Source organism: Stenella coeruleoalba (assembly GCF_951394435.1).
Source record: "Stenella coeruleoalba genome assembly, chromosome: 5".
In the NCBI taxonomy this organism is placed as follows: domain Eukaryota; kingdom Metazoa; phylum Chordata; class Mammalia; order Artiodactyla; family Delphinidae; genus Stenella; species Stenella coeruleoalba.
Window position 1 is genome coordinate 109981892 of NC_137150.1, and position 21502 is coordinate 110003393.

Below are 21502 nucleotides of genomic sequence, written 5' to 3' on the forward strand. Positions count from 1 at the left end.
TAGTTGTATACAGCTGTTTTAATTCTAACAAGGAAGAATATGGGCCAGGTGCAATAAAGGGGTACTTGAACAAGACTTTATATTTTACTTTGCTGAGCAGAGAAATAAGTCATGGAGACCTTTCTCAGCCCTTCTACCCCAATACAAGATTAGGATATATGAATTCATGTAGTCACTTTATATTAAGTCAGTTCTAGGAGTCCTGGTACAGCAATTTTCTTAGATGCAAAGCATTGGAGATGAAGTTGGAATAACCATGTCAATGTTTACTAATTTTATTTTTAATTTTTTTAACTTTTTATTTTATATTGGAGTATAGCCAATTAACAATGTTGTGATAGTTTCAGGTGCACAGCAAAGCGACTCAACCATACATATACATGTATCCATTCTCCCCCAGACTCCCCTCCCATCCAGGCTGCCACATAACATTGAGCAGAGTTCCCTGTGCTATACAGTAGGTTCTTGTTTGTTATACTTTTTAAATATAGCAGTGAGTACATGTCGATCCCCACTCCCTAACTATCCCTTCCCTCCACCCTTCCCCGCAGCCCCCACCACTGGTAACCATAAGTTCATTCTCTAAGTCTGTGAGTCTGTTTCTGTTTTGTAAATACGTTCATTTGTATCATTTCTTTTTAGATCTGCGTATAAGTGTTATCATGCGATATCTCTCTTTGTCTGACTTACTTCACTCAGTATGACAATCTCTAGGTCCATCCATGTTGCTGCAGATGGCATTATTTCATTCTTTTTTATGGCTAAGTAATATTCTATTGTATATATGTACCACATCTTCTTTACGTACTCCTCTGTCGATGGACATTTAGGATGCTTCCATGTCTTGGCTATTTAGAGTCCATCTACTAACTTGTTAGCTGGGTGTCATGAAAAATTATTTTGTATAGTGAGTTGGATAAAAAAGACTTTGGAATATATAAGTTCATTATATGCCGTTTATGGCTTTGAGTAAGTTACATAGCTGAGCCTTTTGACTATCCCCCAGTCTGTATTAAAAAAAAAAAAAATCTAATACATTTCAAAAAATTTCAAAGAAAGAGTACTCAAATAGATTTCATCTTTCTGATTTTTCATATTTACAATAAATAAGAAATATAATGATTGTTTTTATTCTCTCACAGTACATATTTCATTATTTAAATTTTTGTTCTCTCATAATACATCTGATAGAACAAACCTCCTTTGAGTGTACTACCCAATAACACTATTCAGTGCAGTACCATGTCTCACTTGAATATCTAATATGTACTTGATACCACGTAACATTACTCCTGTGCACTCTGCCTATTAGATGGCTTTGACATTATGTTGGTGCCGATACTACTTATATTTCAGAGGATATGTATCTCCATGTTCCCTTGACTGGTGATAATAGCATAATAAATACAAGCATGGACTCCAACCAGACTACCTGTGTTCACTTGCTGTTTCCAACACCTGCTAATGGCGTGAACTTTGGCTAATCATTCTCTTACCTCAGTAGCTTCTTCTAAACTGGGAATAATAATCATACTTACCCCCTAGAATTGATGGGAGGGTAAAAGCACTCACAACAATGTCTGGTACTTAGTTAATGCTCTGTAATCTCAACTATTTTCTTTTCCATGCATATGTGCAGAGGCCATGTTTATTTAGCCTTTAATTCTCACATCTTTGTAGACTTCGTGAGCACAGGCCAAATATTTTAAAAATTTGCATAATAAGCCAGTATCTGATGAGTCTGTAAATCAGCATTATCTCCCTCCCTACAAAATGCTCTGTTTCCTGAGATTCAGCTGGTGTGTTCATGGGATTACTCCACCAATGTCTGAAAATTCACTAGAGTGTTTATAGAAAGTGTGTGCTTTGCCCAGCACTTATTTATGTAAAGAATTTTATGTGCTTTTGAACATTCATTTTCTTAACTCAAAGTTTACATTTTAAGAATCTTGGAACTATGTATAAAATCTCTGTACAACATTAAAAGAAATCTTAATGAAATGTTATGAGAGAGATCAAGGAGATTGTCAGCCAAAATAAAACTACCACAGTGACGATGGATAGAGAATCCTTAATGAAGAAAGGAAATGTTGGAAATAAGAAAAGTTAGTTGTTTTGAGACTAATCAAATACATGGACTATCTGTGAATAATCAATAAGATCTAATCAATGTTAAAAACACATATCATAGGAAACGTATTAAACTGTGAGCACCGGAATGAACTTAGATACTGTTCTCATATTTTACACATGCTTTTGTCCATCTGTTAACCAAGTGAGTCTTTCATATTTTGGTGAACACAATTCCCATAGTCTTTTCAGTGAACTCCAACAAGTCACAGGAACAAATTTGGCTGTTTCTGCTTATAACTCTTGAAGTTTGTCAACCATATATAGACTTACCACTTAGTACACTTATTTTGTGTTTCATGTAATTGCTCAAACACACTACACTGAAATTTTCCTAAAATATATTTTATCATAATTTATAAGTAATATACAGATAAAACAAATTTCTTAGGCTAATGGGTAATGGGAATGTATTCTGAAAGAGAGATTCCTTTGCAAAAGGATCCATACCTTTTATATGTTTTAGCCTTATTACAGGGTAATTCACATTCATAAATTGTATACTACCAAGCAAATATTTGCTTTTCTTAGACTAAGTGTTTTATATTGTTTATAAATGATCCTTCCTTATTTATGAAGAGAGAGCTTCTACTAGACTTACTTGAAGGATAATTTAAATTACACTAAACTTTGAAGGTAACAAATATTTGAAATTAAGGACATTGGTAGTTTTACTGGCCTAATTAGTTTAAAATAAGATTTTTATTTTCCTAGAAAAATAAATGATGAAATCAATATAGTTTAACTTTTAGCTCTGCGTTTCAACAGTGCCTGTGTTCTTGTGGGCTTGGGCTTGGGGCATGAGGGAAGGTAGACCTTCATATAAACATAAAATATATTCATATATATACGCTCAGATATCATATGTAGTTTTTAAGTTGTTTAATTTTAACAGAAAAAAATCTCTGAACATATTGCAAAAAAATACATATATCTTTCAGTTATATGTGTGAATCTCAAAATCTGACAAGATCCGAGTGTACAACTGACATTTAATATGAAGAATCGAAGCTCATTTTCTCATTTGCAAACCAGTGTAAACTTCCAGCTTATTTACCACTCTCAAAGCATCTGCCATCCTCTGGTCTCCTGTAAATTTATAGTTCTTTTACTTTTGTCTCTATTACCTTCACATTCAGTTGAGAAATTTAGCTGAGTCTACCTCTGTAGGATTTCTTGAATATTATTATTTTCATTGGTAGCTCAGACCTGTGTTGCCTTTTGTCTAAATTACTGCTGTGGCATTTCCACCACACAAGACAGTAGTTTTCAAAGATAGCTTTGTATTGCCATCACAGAAATAGGGCTCTGTGCTTTTAAACAGCTCCTGATTTGGTGGGTGAATTTGGAATTCACTGGCCTCATAGAAATAGCATTGGGCCAGGGGTCAGGTGTTTTGGGTTATAGTTTAACCATTAGTAATTAGTTCACTGATTTTCTTTCTTGGTTCCTCAGTTTACTTGTTCAATATATACACATATATATTTTATATGTCACAACTAATGACTTCATGAAGATACATTTAAAGGATGAAAATGATCTAATGATGTAAATCATTATTATTTTTATCTTGTACTTGGCACGTTTTTAGCTGTTAATCCTAAACTCCTCAGTGTGGCATTTCTATTTTCTTTATTAATCGAATAATTGTTGTTGTTTTAAACTTTCTTCTCTTCAGTGTGCCTGTTTTTTATTTGGAGATTCATGTAATCCTCTAGAATCGGGTTTTGTTACTCTCCTTGAATTTGTTTTTTCCATCTCTGGATATCTACTTTATTCCATTCACTTCCTAGAATGTCCCATTTTCTGTATTCTGCCTTTCCAAATCCATTTCCTTCTTCAAAATGGCTTAGAAGTTCCTTCCTTGTTGAAATAACATTATGATTGAACATCAGTTTTCACATAGCCTCAGAACTTAACGTATGCTGTTTTTTTTTATTATTCTCTGTTATCCTGTTCTCTCTGTGTCTCTATTTGTACATATGTGTAAATGTATGTACCCATACACACAATGTTGTTTTCATAATGAGCATCCTTGAGTTTGCAAGCGAGAAGGAAACTTCTAGATCATCCTTGTCCAATATTCTTGTTTTAGTTCAGAAAATTAAATTTTAAGGAAGTTATAGCTTGCCCAAGATTATGCATCTCTTCATGTTAGTAAGATCTGAGCCTACAAAATACCAGCTCCTTAATGCTTGTCGCAAAATAAATGATCTGTTACTTGCTTAAGGTATAAATAAGAAAACATTATCAAGAGAGATGTTTTTATTTGCAGTATTTTCATTGACTATGAATAGTCTTCCAGGGATACTATTGTTCTTTTTGAGTTTAAGTTTTTAGAGCATTTCAGTTTGAATTAAAAAATTATTATTTTGAGTGTTCAGTATATTAAAGGTACTATTTTAAGCATTTTATTTGCTTAACAGCTTGTTCTATTTTAACCCTTGCTTAACAGTCCTGTGAGGTATAGATACTATCATTATTCCCAGTTTTAGCTGAAGAAAGTGGACGTTGGCTAGATTAAGTATCTTGTTCGATGTCATAAATGACTGAAACAATAATCAAACTGTGAAGTTTACCTTCTATTTTATCCTCTGCGATATATTGACTTATGTTGAAGTTGGGAGAACTGTAGTTAATCAGCTCAATCAAACTTTATTTTAAATGTGTGGAAACTTGGTGATTTGGCCACATGCTGATTAATAGAAACAAACCATCTATTTTTAAATGTAATTACATAGAGAGTAGATAAAATAAACATGGTAAATAGAATCCTGAATAAATAGGTGCCATGTTTTCAACTGTTTTTGCTTGCTTGCATTTTATATTTAAATGTATATGTGTATGTATTTAACCTAGAGCAGTTTTGCATTCTTTTTACAATATACTTGTCCAGAGAGTGATACCATTGCTTTATCAAGTTGAATTCATTTCTTGGATTCGATGCTGATGTCTCCCCTTTTGTCATTCGTGTATTTTCTTTGGTCATAATACAGCACAAATATTTCTTTTGCTTTGAGCTTTTTAATCCATTGATTAATTTTCTCTTTCTTAATTTAGAAACTAGATTATATTCTTATTTTTTTCCAAAAGATGCAATGCATTTTTAAAGATTTGATTTAATTTATAAAGTCAGTTTTGTAAACATTGTTTTCAATAGGAAGCTCCCAGGTACAGTATTTAATATTCATATTTTTAATAATCACTGCAGGAAATGGGTAGCATTCTGTCTCTAGGTTTTTTTTTTTGAACAATACTAAATCTTATTTTCATATAATAATCAGAACCACAGTTTTTAGTAACCATAACATCTGTGGTCTCTGAATCTGTTTTTTTTCAAAATCTAAACATCGTGAGACTTCTGTCATATTTTTATTCTCCAGTTGAGAGATCCATAAAAGAGTTGGAGCAGCTTCCATTTTATTATTGTGGATCATGATATTTTTCATAGATTTTACTGTACTCTTTAGGCAATTAAAATCATAAGGCTAAAATAAACACATAATTTAAGTTATTTTTCTTAAAATTATTTTATGTCAGTAACTCAATAAATTGTGTTTGAATATATGACTTATGTATCCAACTGATACATTTGTGGCAGTGGAGTTATAGCTCCCTCTTTTGGAAAGCCGAGGCATGGCATTTTGATTAAGAAATTATTCTTTACAGATTTTCAGTTTACATAATTTCTTGAGCATATAAATGTAAAAAGAACATTTTTCTTTGGAGTGGTTTTCCTTTGGAATTTTAGAACATTAATAAAAACATTAAACTTCCATATACATATGCACATATATATTTGTTGAGGCTTAAGAACTCAGTACAGGTCGTATGATATGAGTTGCAACCCAGGAAAACTTTATTTTGATATTTGAAATGCTTTCATTTTTATTTAAAGAAGAGTTATTTTTACTTTTCTTTGTAATTATTAAACATGATTTATAATGTATTTTAAAAAAAACAGGAGTTAAAACAATTAAGAAATATGGAAAGAAAACAGCAAAGTAACATTTCTCAAAATAACAGCCTAGCTCTCCCTCCTACCATCCACTGTTTTAGTTTTTGTGAGTATTCTTCCTGATCTGTTTCTAGGCATTGATAGACTGTCTTTCTCCTTATCTCTCTGCCTCTCTGTATTTATATGCTATTTAAGAAAAAATAATAAAAGTGTGATTATTCTATGCCTGCTGGTTCTCAATTTCCTTTTTTTCCCCCACTCAATATATCATGCAAATCTCAAAAAGTACATTATTGTTTGACTTACTTAAATAAACTCCATACTCATATAGACTGATATATACATAAGCTAGAAATTGATATTTACTCTGACTAAGCATTCTACCTTGGCATAACTATTATAAAAAGAAGTAAAATCATATTAATGTACTTAATGGATATCACACAAATCTGTTTCTTTTTATAATGAAAGTAATTTTATAATAATTTTGTGCTTTCTTGAGATATTAAGATCAGGGTTCTGCCTTTACTACCATTGTTTAGAATAGCATTTTTGTTTTCTACCCTCTTGCTGTTTGCAGCTGAGCCTTAAAAATGCTCTAAATTTACCTGTAAATTGTTCAGTGGTGTTCAGTATCTTGCTGGACATGGTCTTAGATTTCATTGTGTAATCCTTTGTAACTTTGTCTACAGACTCTGAAGAAGTACTTTGGATTTAAAGATTTTCAGTTAATCATTACCATATCCCAAGATGACTATATAAATGTTATTTAAAAAAAGGTTTGCAAGAGTCAAAATAGGTTCTTTTACTTTAAAAAGTCTCATGTCTAACATCAATTTGATAGTTTTCATTTGTTTGTTTAATTTTCATAAATTACTTTTAGAACTTAATTATTTAATCAGCTTTTCTAAGAGGTTGAAAATACTACTTCAGCCTATGGAATCTAAATGGAGCTCATACAACAATACATGTTCATATATGTGTGTATATATAAATATATATATTACTATTATGAAACATGGTTGTGAACTGCCTCTGAATTTAACTCTCAGAATAGGCTTTATTTCATATACAAATCAGAATTTAATGAAATAGTATGAATTGAAGAATATACAGGTAATGGCTTTTGTTGCCTTTGGAAGTAACAATGTCATTGACATATGCATATTTGTATTAAACTGGATTTTCTCTATCATTATGCTAAATATTGTTAGTTTATTATGACAAATTAATTCTATTTCATTAATTTAAGAAGTCACATTTATGTGACTCTCAACAGTTATGTTGAGAGGTTTGAAGAGATGATAATAATGAAATAATAATCCATGATGTCTTGCACTGCTAATTAGTGGGTGATTTTTGCAAACCTCTGTTCATGCAAATATTTTCATCATTCTTACAAATGAATCTGTAAGTTAAACATGAAAGTACACCTTACTCACTTGTAAATCTTGAAACAAATAGGTAATTTTACTGTGGGTACTTCTAAAAAAATTTCTCATTTTATATTGGAGTGTAGTTGATTAACAACGTTGTGCTAGTTTCAGTTGTGCAGCAAAGTGATTCAGTATTATGTATGCCTGTATCTATTCTTTTTCAAATTCTTTTCCCATTTAGGTTATTACAGAGTACTGAGCAAAGTTCCTTGTGCTCTACAGTAGGTCCTTGTTGGTTATCTGTTTTAAATATAGAAGTGTGTACATGTCAATCCCAAACTTTAATAAGTATTTGGTTGATGATTAAAGCAGTTATAAGCTATTCTGTAGGCATGGTCTTTTCTTAGAGCAACGATAAGCTGTGTCATAAACAGTTGTTTCTCAGCTGAGCATCAATCCTTTCCATTTGTTCCTGAGACATGAACTCATTTTTAAATTAATAATTCTATCAAAAGTAATTCTAACATCTGAAGAATTAATCCTGTAGGTGCTTTCTTTTTCTTTTCAAAGCTTTTTTTTTTTTTTTTTTTTTTTGGTCATTTTAGGCCCAGGTTTTGGCATACCTATAACTATTTGTTTTCACAGTGCTGGTACTTTTTAGAAACCTCTTAGGAGTTTTCTATTTTCACCCATCTAATCTTGAAATCTGGTCCATTCTCCTCCAGTTCTTTAGGCCTCCACTTTCCAGGTTCTACCTCCAACTTTTCCTTATATGAGCCTGCTTTTCCATTTCATTTTTCAAACTTACTTTGCCTCTGCAATATCTCATAATCCAAATTTGGTGTGTTCTTTTCAAATGATGTCCTACTTTAGGGCAAAGCATCTTTCTCGTATTTTTTATGATGAGTACTGCTTCAAATGCCAGTTTAGTTTCAAATTATCCTCCACCCACCCCCAACATTTTCTTTGTTTCCTCTGAGGATTCCTATGTATTGCCAACATCTGTTTCTTTTTGCATGATAATCATATCAACTCTGCTTATAAAATTTAAAATTTTAGTTTGAAACCAAATGTAGAATGAAAAGAATTTTCCCCAGGTAAACACTTTTTTGTGATTATTTCTCATGAAAAAGCTGATTCTGAATGTATATGTAATTATATATAGGGAAGTACAAATGGAAATTGAGCATGTGAGCTGATTAATTGTGGCATGTCAATCATCTTTTGAGTTTTCTACTGCTCATGCCTATGGAGATAATGCCATTTTGTTAGATTAAGCATCATTCAGGGTTCTTAGGCAAAAAAGATTGATCTCCATATGATTTAACTGAAGTACTAGTTTCTTCCTTCCAGATCTTGCATGGGTGCCTCTACTAGATGCAGAAACCTAGCTGCAAGGGAGTGTGAAAAATGTGACTTTAAACTTTCCATCCTTTCTATAATAGGAAGAAATGCCAGAAAGTGGTTTGACTGACTGAAGAGCCAATATCATCTACAACTTTGCAATAAAGGTTATAAATGGAATTCCTAAGAACATAGTATTGAAAAGACAATCATCCAATTTTAGTAATGGCATTTAAAGTAGCCATGATAAATATTGTTTTGCAAAATGATTTATGTGATATATAGCATAGAAATTGTGAAATATTTTAAATGATGGGTTAAACTATAGGGTAAGATCAGAAACTTGAATAGATTCACCATACTCTTTTATGAGGCCTTCTTAAGTGCAGGGGAAAATTTTTGATAAGTAAATCAGTAAGGACATTCACGGGTGTACTCAGGACCACAAATGAATAAATTTTGAGCTAGCTTGGTTGCCTTTCATGATTGAAAGTTTACAGAATGATTGTTTGAGAATAATTAGGGAGATTAGACTAGGAAGAATGAAAGCAAATTATAAATTATTACTGTATAAGAAATAAATTAAAAATTCAAAGTAGAGATTGAGATAAATTTTATTGCAAAATATGCCTTGTCTTTTGCAAAGGTTTTTATTATTATCAAGGTTTAGAAAATACAGTCCCTGTAACTTTAATGTTAGTTTTCTTTCCTGCATGATAACTTTTTAAAAATAAAAATCTATTCTTTATTATTGGAGCACTGGTCCCTGTAGCTACTTTGTCTTTTGCTTTCTCAGGTCTAGCTTTTATCTCCTAAGCTACTAGACTGCAGCTCACAGAATCAGAATCAAGGGTGACAGGTAGGGTGGTGATAGTGGATAGAAATAGGACTCGGGCATCTTTATTTTAAAATATTCCTCAGGTGGTTCTCACTGCACATCCAGAGTTGAAAACTGCTGTCAAAGACACATATAAAAGTCTAATATTCTCTTTACTGAATTCAGGGGGAAATGTTCATATTCCAACCATGTCACAGTTCAGCGTATACAAATCAGTTTCTACAAGTGTTTAGTTCCCTCTGTTAAGGTCACAAGGGAATGTATAATACATTTTAGAAAGATAACTATAAAACATATTCTTTTTCTCTTTCTGTTTTAGTGCTTATTGAAGTGAATCACAGGTATCTAGAAGATTAGACTGTCCATAAATATTGCACTCTTTATGTGAACATTGATTCTAGAAATACTTTAAATGTATTGGCAGACTCTCTTTCTTATATCCATGTACTGTGAAATATCTTGCATTTATTTTACAGTCTTCCTTTGTCCTTCAGTGTGGGCATAGTAGATTTTAAATATGATTATAAAATCTGGAGAATTGAACACTTTCATTTTTCTTTAGGAGTATTTTTTTTAACAAAAGTATTTCATGCTTTTTTCTTCTAAATTATGTAGGCATTAATTTTTTTTAAAAGAGGGCTTTTGTTTAGTATTTGATCTTTTAATGCTGTGCCAGAAAAAGGAAGAAAATTACATTTTGTGACTGTTAGATGGGTATTATTTTTGGTTATATTTAATAGAAGTATTTGCACTTTGGCCAAGTAATAATAATGAATTCAAATAATAATGAATAATGGTATGCCTACAGGACCTTTTTCTTGTGATAAAGTACATACTATATAATCTTTTATGATTTAAGTATTTACATTTAAGCTGAATTCTTTTATTGAGTAGAACAGTTAAGTGTGTGTTAAATGTCAATATGAATTATAACCCTCTTCAATTTAAGGTTTGTTTTCTGTTTTTTCACTCTTCAGTCTGTTCATCTTAACATCTTTCAAATATGCCAATAAGCTATAAATTTCCCCAAGTGACTCAGTATGCCCCCGATTGGAAAAAAAAAAGTCTCATGGATATATATATATATATATATATGTGTGTGTGTGTGTGTGTGTGTGTGTGTGTGTGTGTATGTAACATATATACATACACATATATATTATATATAATATTTATTTTATGAAATATATATGTACATATTTGAAAACAGTGAACCATAGGTCACTGCACCTCAGCACATGGTTATTCTCTGAGCCTTATGCAGAAGTCAGGTGGGTAATTCCCTGACCTGTGTGCTTTATTGACTGCACTGTCAGAGAAATTTCCCTGCTTCTCCAGAGAGCTTGTCACACTTGGAGATCACCAAGTTCATTTGCTGTTCTGTGCCTTCGCTATCTACGTAAGATGGAAATATCTATGTTTAATAATTTAAATACACTTCAGCTACGAAGGTTTAAAGTAAATAGCTCTATTGTGAAGACTCCTATTATTTACCACTACTTCTTCCCATTGTCACTGTCTATCAGTTAACAAGAAATTATCCAAATGCATATGTTGAGTTTCATATCTCACATGTAGTCATGTTCTATTTCCCATTATACTGTCTGCCTAATCAATTTCTCATATGATGTGTGTACTATGTGTTTCCTAATTCATACATACCTATTTGTAGTTCTTCCCCTAATACCACCTGCACCTGGAGAAATATGTGACGTTTGTGGAAGAAAAGAGTGATAGTGTTGCACTCTGTATTATGAAACCTTAATTTATAAAGAATATTTAAGTGTAACTCTGAATTCTTTTCATTATTAACTGTTTTCTTTATTTAATAGTTGTCAATTATATTCTTAGAGATAATCTCAATGTATATTAAATATATAATTACATGTTTTCGCAAAAGATCTTATGATTTTTTAGAATTACATATTCTGTATCTAGTTCCTGGAATTTCTCTACATTTCCCTTAAGAGGTAAATTATTTCTCCCCAGCCCTCACATTTTATATTTTACTTCATTGCAATGGCACTTAGAGTGATTGCTTAAGAATCATATTCTTTTTTTCAAATGATTCAATTTATCACCATATAGACTTTTATAATTATACCTAATGAAATATTTTAAAGAGAGTTTTAACTCATCTTATGATAGTACCTCTCCCATCTAGTGCTTCTAAAAATACTTTTTAAGATTTTTTTTGTTGGTGTTATACCAGATCATAACTCTATTTACTTAATAGAATTCTAGCCTTCACTGCACATGGATGAGTCTCTTTGAAGCACACTTCTTCAGTAATGAAAACTCACTGATTTTTCCCCCTTTTCATAGCTTTTTTCTTTTATTACTATATTGATCTTCCAATATCTTGGAAGTTTAAATCCTATATTTTTATATCATGTGTAATTCATCTGTTTTCTCATCTAAGACACCTAATCAATCTTTACCTGATTACAAAATTTCAGCATTGTTCCTATTCTTTTCACTTAGGAGTAGTTATTCTCACTTGCTCAGGGATATCATTTTCAATGCCTGCATCCTAAATCTCACATAATCCCTTTGGATTTTGTCTTTTTGTAGTGACCTCACTTTATAAGATTTTTGTTCAGGTAATGTACTTGAAATGAAGCAAACACTTTATCAGTTCTACTTAGTTGTTTCTTTATTTCGTTAAAGATTTTCCTCAGTCAAAAGACAGAAACAGAAAAAATATTATAGTTTTAATACTTCTTAACTAGACTAGAAGGTTGGGGAACTGGGATGGAACCCTATGGGAGTAATACTGCTTTTTATAGGTACAGGAGCATCTGTCTCTCTAAATCATTCTAAATAAGGACCTGCTTTTAGAAGAAGCAGCTACTGATCTTCATTTATTTCTTTTTGGCAATATTCTGCAGTTTTTTCTCTCCCTTGTGTAAGTATTACAGAAGTGAATGTTTATATCTCTGTAATTCTTATTGTTGTTAAATCAGGAGTAAAGTAGCCATGAGTACTATACCTCAAAATTAATCTCTTTTTATTCCATACATTGGTGTCCTTTATGCAAAAGTTTGATATAATTTGGTATGATACTTTTTGTCATGTTACAAATTTATTTTTCATAGCTAGTATACTTAATCTTTTCTTGTAAGGAAAGTTTTTTTTCTTTAATTAGTGGCTTCGTTTTTGTTAGTGAAATCCTTTAACTCTTCCTAATCAAGCTGTTGTTTTAGGATTTAACCTTGGAAAATTTCTTATTAAAGAAAAAAAAAAACCTGAATTGTGATGGCATGTTTTAAAATAAGAAATTTTATACAAAGCAAAAATAATGGGAGCCAGTGAAAATTCATCAATAGGTTATTTTTTTTTTCATCAATAGGTTATTGCTTTTGAAGTTCAACTGATTTGTTTCTTTTCTTCATCAAGCTACTAGCAAGGATATTGCCTTTTCTTTCTCTTCTTTTGGATAGTGTCCAGTATCCAAAGAGCTTAGGGGGCTTAATCTAATCACTTAATCTCTTTTTCACTTCCCTCAATCCCTGAACGTTGTAGATGTAAAGGACATCACCAGGATGTGACAACTTTTTATGATAACTTTATATGCACATGGCTTGTGTCAGGTTGTTTGTTTAATTGAAAATTATGAAGTAGATTATGAAACAAAGATGGAGACCTCCAAAATGTATGAACTTTAATATCTAGAAAAAATTAAACAAAATTTAAAAATTTTCAAGAGACAGAGTAATTTTATTTGGTTACTATAGCAGGCTCAATATCTAAATAATGGTAATGTCAATTATAGCTCATATATAACCCCAGTTTATATAATTTTACCGATCAATTATATGTAGTTTTAAGAAAGTATATCCACAAAGTGGTCATTCGTATATCAGGACCTTATTATTATTAGAAAACTGCCATGATACTTTTATTGGTTTCTTGGTTTTCTTTTCTCATTAATTGAAATATAAACTCAAGTTCACAATGAAATAAATAGCCTTTTAATATCAGATAGTGTTTCTGATATTCCTAATTAGAAAATGCAGAATGAAAAATTAGTATTATTATTGACAACTGATCATCTATTTATTTAAATAACCCCATCTCTGTTTTTTAAAATTAATTTTTATTGGAGTTTAGTTGTTTTGCAATGTTGTGTTAGTTTCTGCTGTGAAGCAAAGTGAGTCAGCTATATGTATACATATATCCCCTCTTTTTTGGATTTCCTTCCCATTTACGTCACCACAGAGCACTGCATATAGTTTCCTGTGCAATACAGTGGGTTCTCATTAGTTATCAATTTTATACATAGTAGTGTATATATGTCAATCCCATTCTCCCAGTTCATCCCACCTCCCTTTCCCCGCTGGTAGCCATACATCCATTCTCTACATCTGTGTCTATTTCTGCTTTGCAAATAAGTTCATCTGTATCGTTTTTCTAGATTCTACATATAAGTGATATTATACGATGTTTGTTTTTCTCTTTCTGACTTACTTCACTCTGTATGACAGTCTCCAGGTCTGTTCATGTCTCTGCAAATTGCGCAAGTTTGTTCCTTTTTATGGCTGAGTAATATTCCGTTGTATATACGTACCACATCTTCTTTATCCATTCTTCTGCTGATGGACATCAGGTATTAGGTAGAAAAAATAGCTCCTTAGCTTCTCCTTATGGAAAATTTAGAACTTTTATTTGCATCATGTAAAGACTGACTCTTTTTTGTTCAACCCCTGAAAATAATTACATGAGAGTAGGCTAGCAGTAAAAACTGCGTATTACAAATTCACTTTTTTGAAGGCCCTCCTATCAGTTCTGAAGCTCAGCAACGTTTATTCTGAATGAGTTTGCTTTTCCTGAGAATTGTCAAGGACTTACTTTGTTTAATGAAGGTCACTGAAATGCATTGGTATATGTTGGTCTACTTTTTGGGAGTAGGAAGTTAATAAGAGATAAAATGTGTTATTTAGACTACTCATTAAGATAACTTTTTCAACTCTTTCTGACACTGACAAGATTTAACTAAATTTAAGTACATTACATTTTATTCTTAGTAGAGTGATTGCCTCCATTTTTTTTCTTTATTTCTATATCGTTTCCTATGGTGGTTGCACAGATTTGGTGTCTTTTAAACAACAGAAATTTTTTCTGTCGCAGTTTTGGAAGCCAGAAGTTAAAAATTGGTATCACTGGGCTGAAATCAAGGTGTTGGCAGAAACATACTCCATCTGGGGAGAATCTGTTCCTTTCTATTTCCAGCTTCTGGTGGCTGCTGACATTCCTTGGCTAGTGTCTGCATCACTCCAGTCTTTGCCTCTTTGGTTACATTGCTTTTTTCTGTCCTGTCTATGTGTAGAATATCCCTCAGCCTCCTTCTTTTAAGGATATATGTGATTGCCCTCCTGGAAAATCTGAACAATCTTTCCATTTTAAGATCTTTACTTTAATTACATCTGCAAAGACCCATCTTTTGCTATATAAATTATCATTCACAGATTCTAGAGAAGTAGGATATGAACATATGAAATGAGAGGCCATTTTTCAGCCTCTCAAGATGATAAAGAGATTCTTTCTTAAGTAACCTTACTGAATCTTAAAATTGGCCCAAGCAAGGATAACAAACAAACAAAACTGAAAAAAATTTATACTCGTACGTCCTATTTTTTTTTTTTAATTTTTAAATTTTTTGGGCTGTGCTGTGTCATGCGAGATCTTAGTTCCCCCTGCAGTGGAAGCATGGAGTCCTAACCACTGGACCACCAGCGAATTCCCTATGTCCTTTTGTTTTGTTTTGTTTTGTTTTTTGCGGTACGTGGGCCTCTCACTGCTGTGACCTCTCCCGTTGTGGAGCACAGGCTCTGGACGCGCAGTCTCAGTGGCCATGGCTCATGGGCCCAGCCGCTCCGTGGCATGTGGGATCTTCCCGGACCGGGGCACGAACCCGTGTACCCCGCATCGGCAGGCGGACTCTCAACCACTGCGCCACCAGGGAAGCCCTATGTCCTAGTTTTTAACAAAGGTTAGTCATAAAATTTTAGTTGAATTAAAATGAGATTTAAGAACTTCTTTTTAAATTATATTAAGGTATTTTAAAGTTTTAATATTTATATCTATGCATTAAAAATAATGTTTATGCTATGTTAATTGTAAATATTAAAAGCACATATTTATTTCTTCAGGATTCTGGTCATTGGTAGAACCATCAGATTCTCCTCTGGAATATCACTTATTTTTCTACTTAATTATAAACTTGTGATTACTTTTTCTAATGCTCTGTTTTATTTTTGTCCCACTCACTTCTAAAAATTACTTAAAAGTATTATACGTTCTATATGTATGTATTTCTTTCTCTATATACACACACGTATTTTTTGTCACATTTTAAACACACACAACAGAATACTGATATTTAGCGTTGCATGTTGGTATGACTGTACCCATTGTTTAAAAAATATGTATATAATATCAATTATATATTTTACATATTATATACTTATATACATATTACATATAGTATCAATTACGTTAGATATTATTATATAAATTAGAGGTAATTTAAAAGAGGAGGATATAACATTGCTTCATAAATTAGAAATCACTTTTATTGCTTATTTATTTTGACCTGTACCCTACTAAATAGTTATCTTTATTAATAATTTTTTTCCTTCATAGCATGTTGTTGTGATTTTGGTAGTATAATCTGGGCAAATCAAATTATATTTTTCAATATCTGTGCCTTTTCTCTTCGTCTTCTACACGTTCAGTCTTGAAACCCAGAGTTACATGCAATACCATTTTCCAGAGTATCCTACCACTTCTAACCAGCTGAACACATCCACTGTTTTCATATAAAATTGTTGGCCACCTGAGGAGCGTCTTATCTCAGTGATTTTTTGGTCCAAAGGAACAATAGTCTTTGACAAGAACCATTTCAAAAGATATTTCTAGATTGAATGAATATACACACACAAACACAATTTTTTAGGTCTTCACTATTTTACCAAACTGTTTCTTATATTGTATATTTGAGTTTTAAATGTAATTTTCTAAATAAAATTTGACTTCATACAGTTCACTAAGTCAATTTGACTTTTGCACAGGTAGAGGTTTATTTTATTCACTTCTTTATTTAATTTAATAATGTCTTTTGATGTTAACCTCCCATAAGTCAAAGAGATAATTTGGCTCATTAGAAAAGGAGCCTAATGACATTTTTACCATGTTATAAAATGTTATAATTATACAAATTATCAATTTGCCCTACAAAAGTTCATCATGATATTATTTTCATTAGTATATTTCTTTAAAGTGATTTTATATATATTTTTTATTGGAGTGATATGTGGTGATATTAATATACTTTTTAGTTTTTTTGGCCGCACGACTTGTGGGATCTGAGTTCCCTTGCCAGGTATTGAACCTGAGCCTTCAGCAGTGAAAGCATGGAGTCCTAACCACTGGACCACCAGGGAATTCCCTAATATACTTTTTAAAGTTTTATGTTTAACACTGTGTCAATATATTTAAAGTGTATGTATATACACACATATATATGGAACTTGGTAGCACAGGTCCACAAATATGTACACAATTGTATAATTCATCTATTTGCAATCCTTATCAGAATACTTATTTTTTTTCTGATTTATAGAAGCTCTACAAGTGAAATGAATTGATAACAATATAGAAAGATACAACTGGAAAATAAAAGCTATTAATAATTTCTCTATCCATAGGCAACCATTTGTATATATGTACATTAGGAAGATGCAATACATTCTTTTTTATAACTTGAAAGAATTTTCTTGCAACCTTCAATATAATTCAGTGGTATAATTTTTAACAAGCATACACTATTCAGTCATTCACTTTTTGCTAATAAAAGTAACACTAAGATTAATAGATAAGAATATAGTTCTTTGGGCACTTCTCTGATTATTTCTACAGGGCAAACATCTATAATTAGAATTGCTGAGTCATTGAGAATTACTTTTTTTTGAATTTTTGATCGTATTGCCAAATTGCTATTTAGAATGTTCATACTATTTTATACTCATACTAGTAGTGTATGAGACTTTCAGTTTGCTAGTACCAAGTGAATTCTTCTACCCATCAGCTATTAGACTTACTATCATTGAAAGATCAATCAAGCTAGAGCTTTCTTTTCAATTTGCTATATAACATGTTCTATTTTGAGGTTGTAAATTAAATGATATAAAGTTTTATCTAAAAAATCTGAATCTGAACTCAAGAGAGCACAAATTCAGTAAGTACACTCATCTCTCCCCTTTCTCCCCCATAAAACGTTTCAGGAGCAAAATTTAGTCCAGAAGGTTATATTTTTTACTCATTGGAAGGTCTCTCAATTTTGGGTTATTTAGATTTACTATAATACTCTTATTTGTTATCACAGCAACTTAGGAACAGTAAATCAAAGGTGAGGTAAGGTGGGTACTGTTGGCAAGTGTGTTTATTAGTAAAAGCTAAACTGCTATAGCAAAAATACATTCAAAATTCAGGAGCCTAAAGAATAGAGAAGTGAATTTACCATTTATGTAATGATTACAGTGAAGTGTTCTAGATGTGGTGGGAAGCTTTGTTTTACGTATCATTCAAGGATCCAGGCTCTGATTTTATTGCTAAGAAAAAAGGAAGGAATTAGATAATTAAAAGTTTCCACCCCAAGAAGCAAAATTAATAAAAATGATGAACAAAAATGTCTAATATAAAACACTAATAGAAACGAAGAAATAGAACTTTTGGTAACAAAAATATTGAAGTCATTCGAAATGAGTAAGTCATCCATTGTCAGGTGTAGGATTTGATTTTGCCGTACCTTCAAGCTCATAAGTTAACCTGTTACTGTTTCGTGGATTCTGGCTGAAAACACAGGACTCCTGAGTCCGAGATAAATGACTTTATTACTCATGGCACAGGATGTGCATCATACTTGCATTAGTTCCCCTTGCTTTCTAAGTCTTATAGGGGTGACACTATAGGGTCTAGATAGATGCTATGCACACAGCTAGTTTGCCTCATAGGTGAGGACTATTTACCTTGGGGAATGATTTCTTTTATAGCAAGCAGTAAGGAAAGCTGTCCATTGTCTTCAAGGGAGACATTATCTCATTCCTCAGGGTTGCTTGCTACAATCACAACTCTGAGAAATGGCCTCTGTCATCAGTAGGACCTTATATTCTTGCTGTACCCAGCAAAACATGAAGGAGTGAGAAAGACCCATAGAAGGACTGTTCCTTCCAACTTCCATCACTCAGTACCCTCTGAAGACATTCATGTGTACAGCAAGATAAATAAGTTAATGTTCCAAAGAATGTGGAAATTATATTCAGCATAAGGAAATTCTTCATGTTCTTTGCTTAAAGTTTCAAATATTCTCTCTGCCAGCAGACACCTTGAAAAATACTTATTGGTTCATGATCATCCTTTGGAGGGGTTGTAGAGCCATTTGCAAAAAAGAGAGAAGATAGGTGGATGGATTAGGCAGGGTGCTATCCATTGAAAACTGATTTCTGGTATTTTATTTCCCCATTACCTGTCCTGGGTTGATGAGTGAATAAAAAGCCTTTTCTCGAATATATCACTGTGTGTATTATACTAGAAAGTTATGTGACTTAAGGGACATATTTTGGGGGATAAAATACTCCGGGATTGGGTTGATCCTATTCATTCATGTTTTGTGATTACTATTTGAATAATAGAAACACTTAGTTGTGATGGACTTTAATAAGTGGGAGGCACAACTAAGGAGATAGAATTGAACTCATGTAAGTTAGATGTTCCTTTTCACCACTGACCTGTCCCCTCCTCCTTAAATCATGATTTATTCTTTTTCTGTATATGAAGGAAGTGCCATTAAAGCCTGTTAAGAAAAAGGAAGTGAGTATCAGAAGCTCTGCTTAGCTTTTGGTTCTGCCAGTTGGTGACTTTGGGACTTCTGGCTACTCACTTAATATTTGGGTTATAAAGATTCTCTGGGGGCTTCCCTGGTGGCTCAGTGGTTGAGAGTCCGCCTGCCGATGCAGGGGACACGCGTTTGTGTCCCGGTCCAGGAAGATCCCACATGCCGCGGAGCGGCTGGGCCCATGAGCCATGGCCGCTGAGCCCGCGCGTCCGGAGCCTGTGCTCTGCAGCGCGAGAGGCCACAGCAGTGAGAGGCCCGCGTACAGCAAAAAAAAAAAAAAAAAAGATTCTCTGGAATCAAGTGAGATATGACTATGAAAGCCCTTTCTAAACTATAAAACATTCTACAAATATTTAATGACCAAGAATTATGCATACTTGAGCTTTTCTCTATTAAAGGAGACCAAAGAATATATTCTTTCTCAATGCTGAGAGCATATTGATCATTCAGCATTCAGATCAGCTACTGATCTGAACATTTTTTGTCACACTCTACCTACTCTTAGAAGGTTTAATTAATTTAAAAAAAAAAACTTTAAAAAGCTATACCTGGAAGCTCTGTTCACTATTTAACCATGCTGATAAATTCAAAGCCTTCTATTCAGTGCTAAGTCTAAACTTGTGGATTCCATAAAAGTTGCCTCTGCATTTTTTTTTTTTTTTTTTTTTTTTTTTTTTGCGGTACGCGGGCCTCTCACTGTTGTGGCCTCTCTCCCGCTGCGGAGCACAGGCTCCGGATGCGCAGGCTCAGCGGCCATGGTTCACGGGCCCAGCCGCTCTACGGCATGTGGGATCTTCCCGGACCGGGGCACGAACCCATGTCCCCTGCATCGGCAGGCGGACTGTCAACCACTGCGCCACCAGGGAAGCCTTGCATTTTTATTGTTATTTTTTATACTGATAGCAATAGTGATACTATTGGCAAATATAGGAACAAATGGTTAAAAAGGAAAATGTTTGGTTTCATATGGTAAAGCATACTTGGAATAAGGTGTAGAAGAAATTGAGAAGTGGAAAATGTTTGTAGGGTAGTGTGTGTGTTTGTGTGTATTATAATACAGTTATTACTCAAAACCCATGTTATCATTAATTGCTATGAAAAGGAAAAGGAAGAGATGGTGATATAACTCATGACTTTTTAAAAAATATACTAGGATCAGTTCCTTCTGTTGATTGATTTATTGACGGTAGCTTCCAATAATATTCATGTCTTTTTCCTATCTACTGTATGCTTACTTTAATTAACTACTATAATGGTTGGTTGGCAATGATGAAAATTGCCAGAGAATCATAAAATATTCAAGCTGGAAATGACTTTAGGGATCATATACCATGGCAGATGAGGAGAGCAAGGTCCATAGAATTTAAACATCCTTAAGGTCACACATCTGGAAGGCAGTTTCGGTTCTTAAGATCATTCCTCCTTTTCTTACTTGTCACAGTGCTCATAGAGTATCATGTGTTATCTTAGAGTTTTGAAAGTATTTTAAGGCAATAATATCTTGTTCTCTTTTTAGGTTGTTATTAGGAGTAAAAGTGGAGAGATCTTGTATCGTATTTCACCGTGGGCGAAGTACGTGACTCGTGACAGTGATAATGTGAATTATGATTGGATACACTGGAATCCAGAACACCCATATAAAGTGAGAACAACAACTCTTTAAATAAATGCATGTTCCAATATTTCTAGGAAAATTAATTTTTACTTTTATAACTTTTATTGTAATGTTCAACTTCTCTCTTCACCACCGGTTTAATATTTTACATCATAATGTACTCATTTGCTATATATATATATATATATATATATATATATATATATATATATATATATATCTCCATCATGTGTAGCCAATAAAATATAAAAGTGAGTTTTTGTTTTATCGTGTGTTTCTGAAGTTGTGGGCGGGGGAAGAACACTAAATCTCTATGTACTGACCTATAAGGGATACTGATTTTTAA

The 21502-nt window shown here is 32.7% G+C and overlaps 1 protein-coding gene across 1 annotated transcript in view; it reads left to right on the forward strand.

Annotated features, from left to right (window-relative positions):
* The window catches only part of GBE1 (1,4-alpha-glucan branching enzyme 1), a 295070-nt gene that overhangs the window by 119720 nt on the left and 153848 nt on the right, over positions 1-21502 (forward strand). The window contains exon 4 of the mRNA XM_079923113.1: positions 21058-21183. Within this exon, the coding sequence (XP_079779239.1) occupies positions 21058-21183 (126 nt within the window). The remainder of the gene's footprint in view (positions 1-21057; positions 21184-21502) is intronic.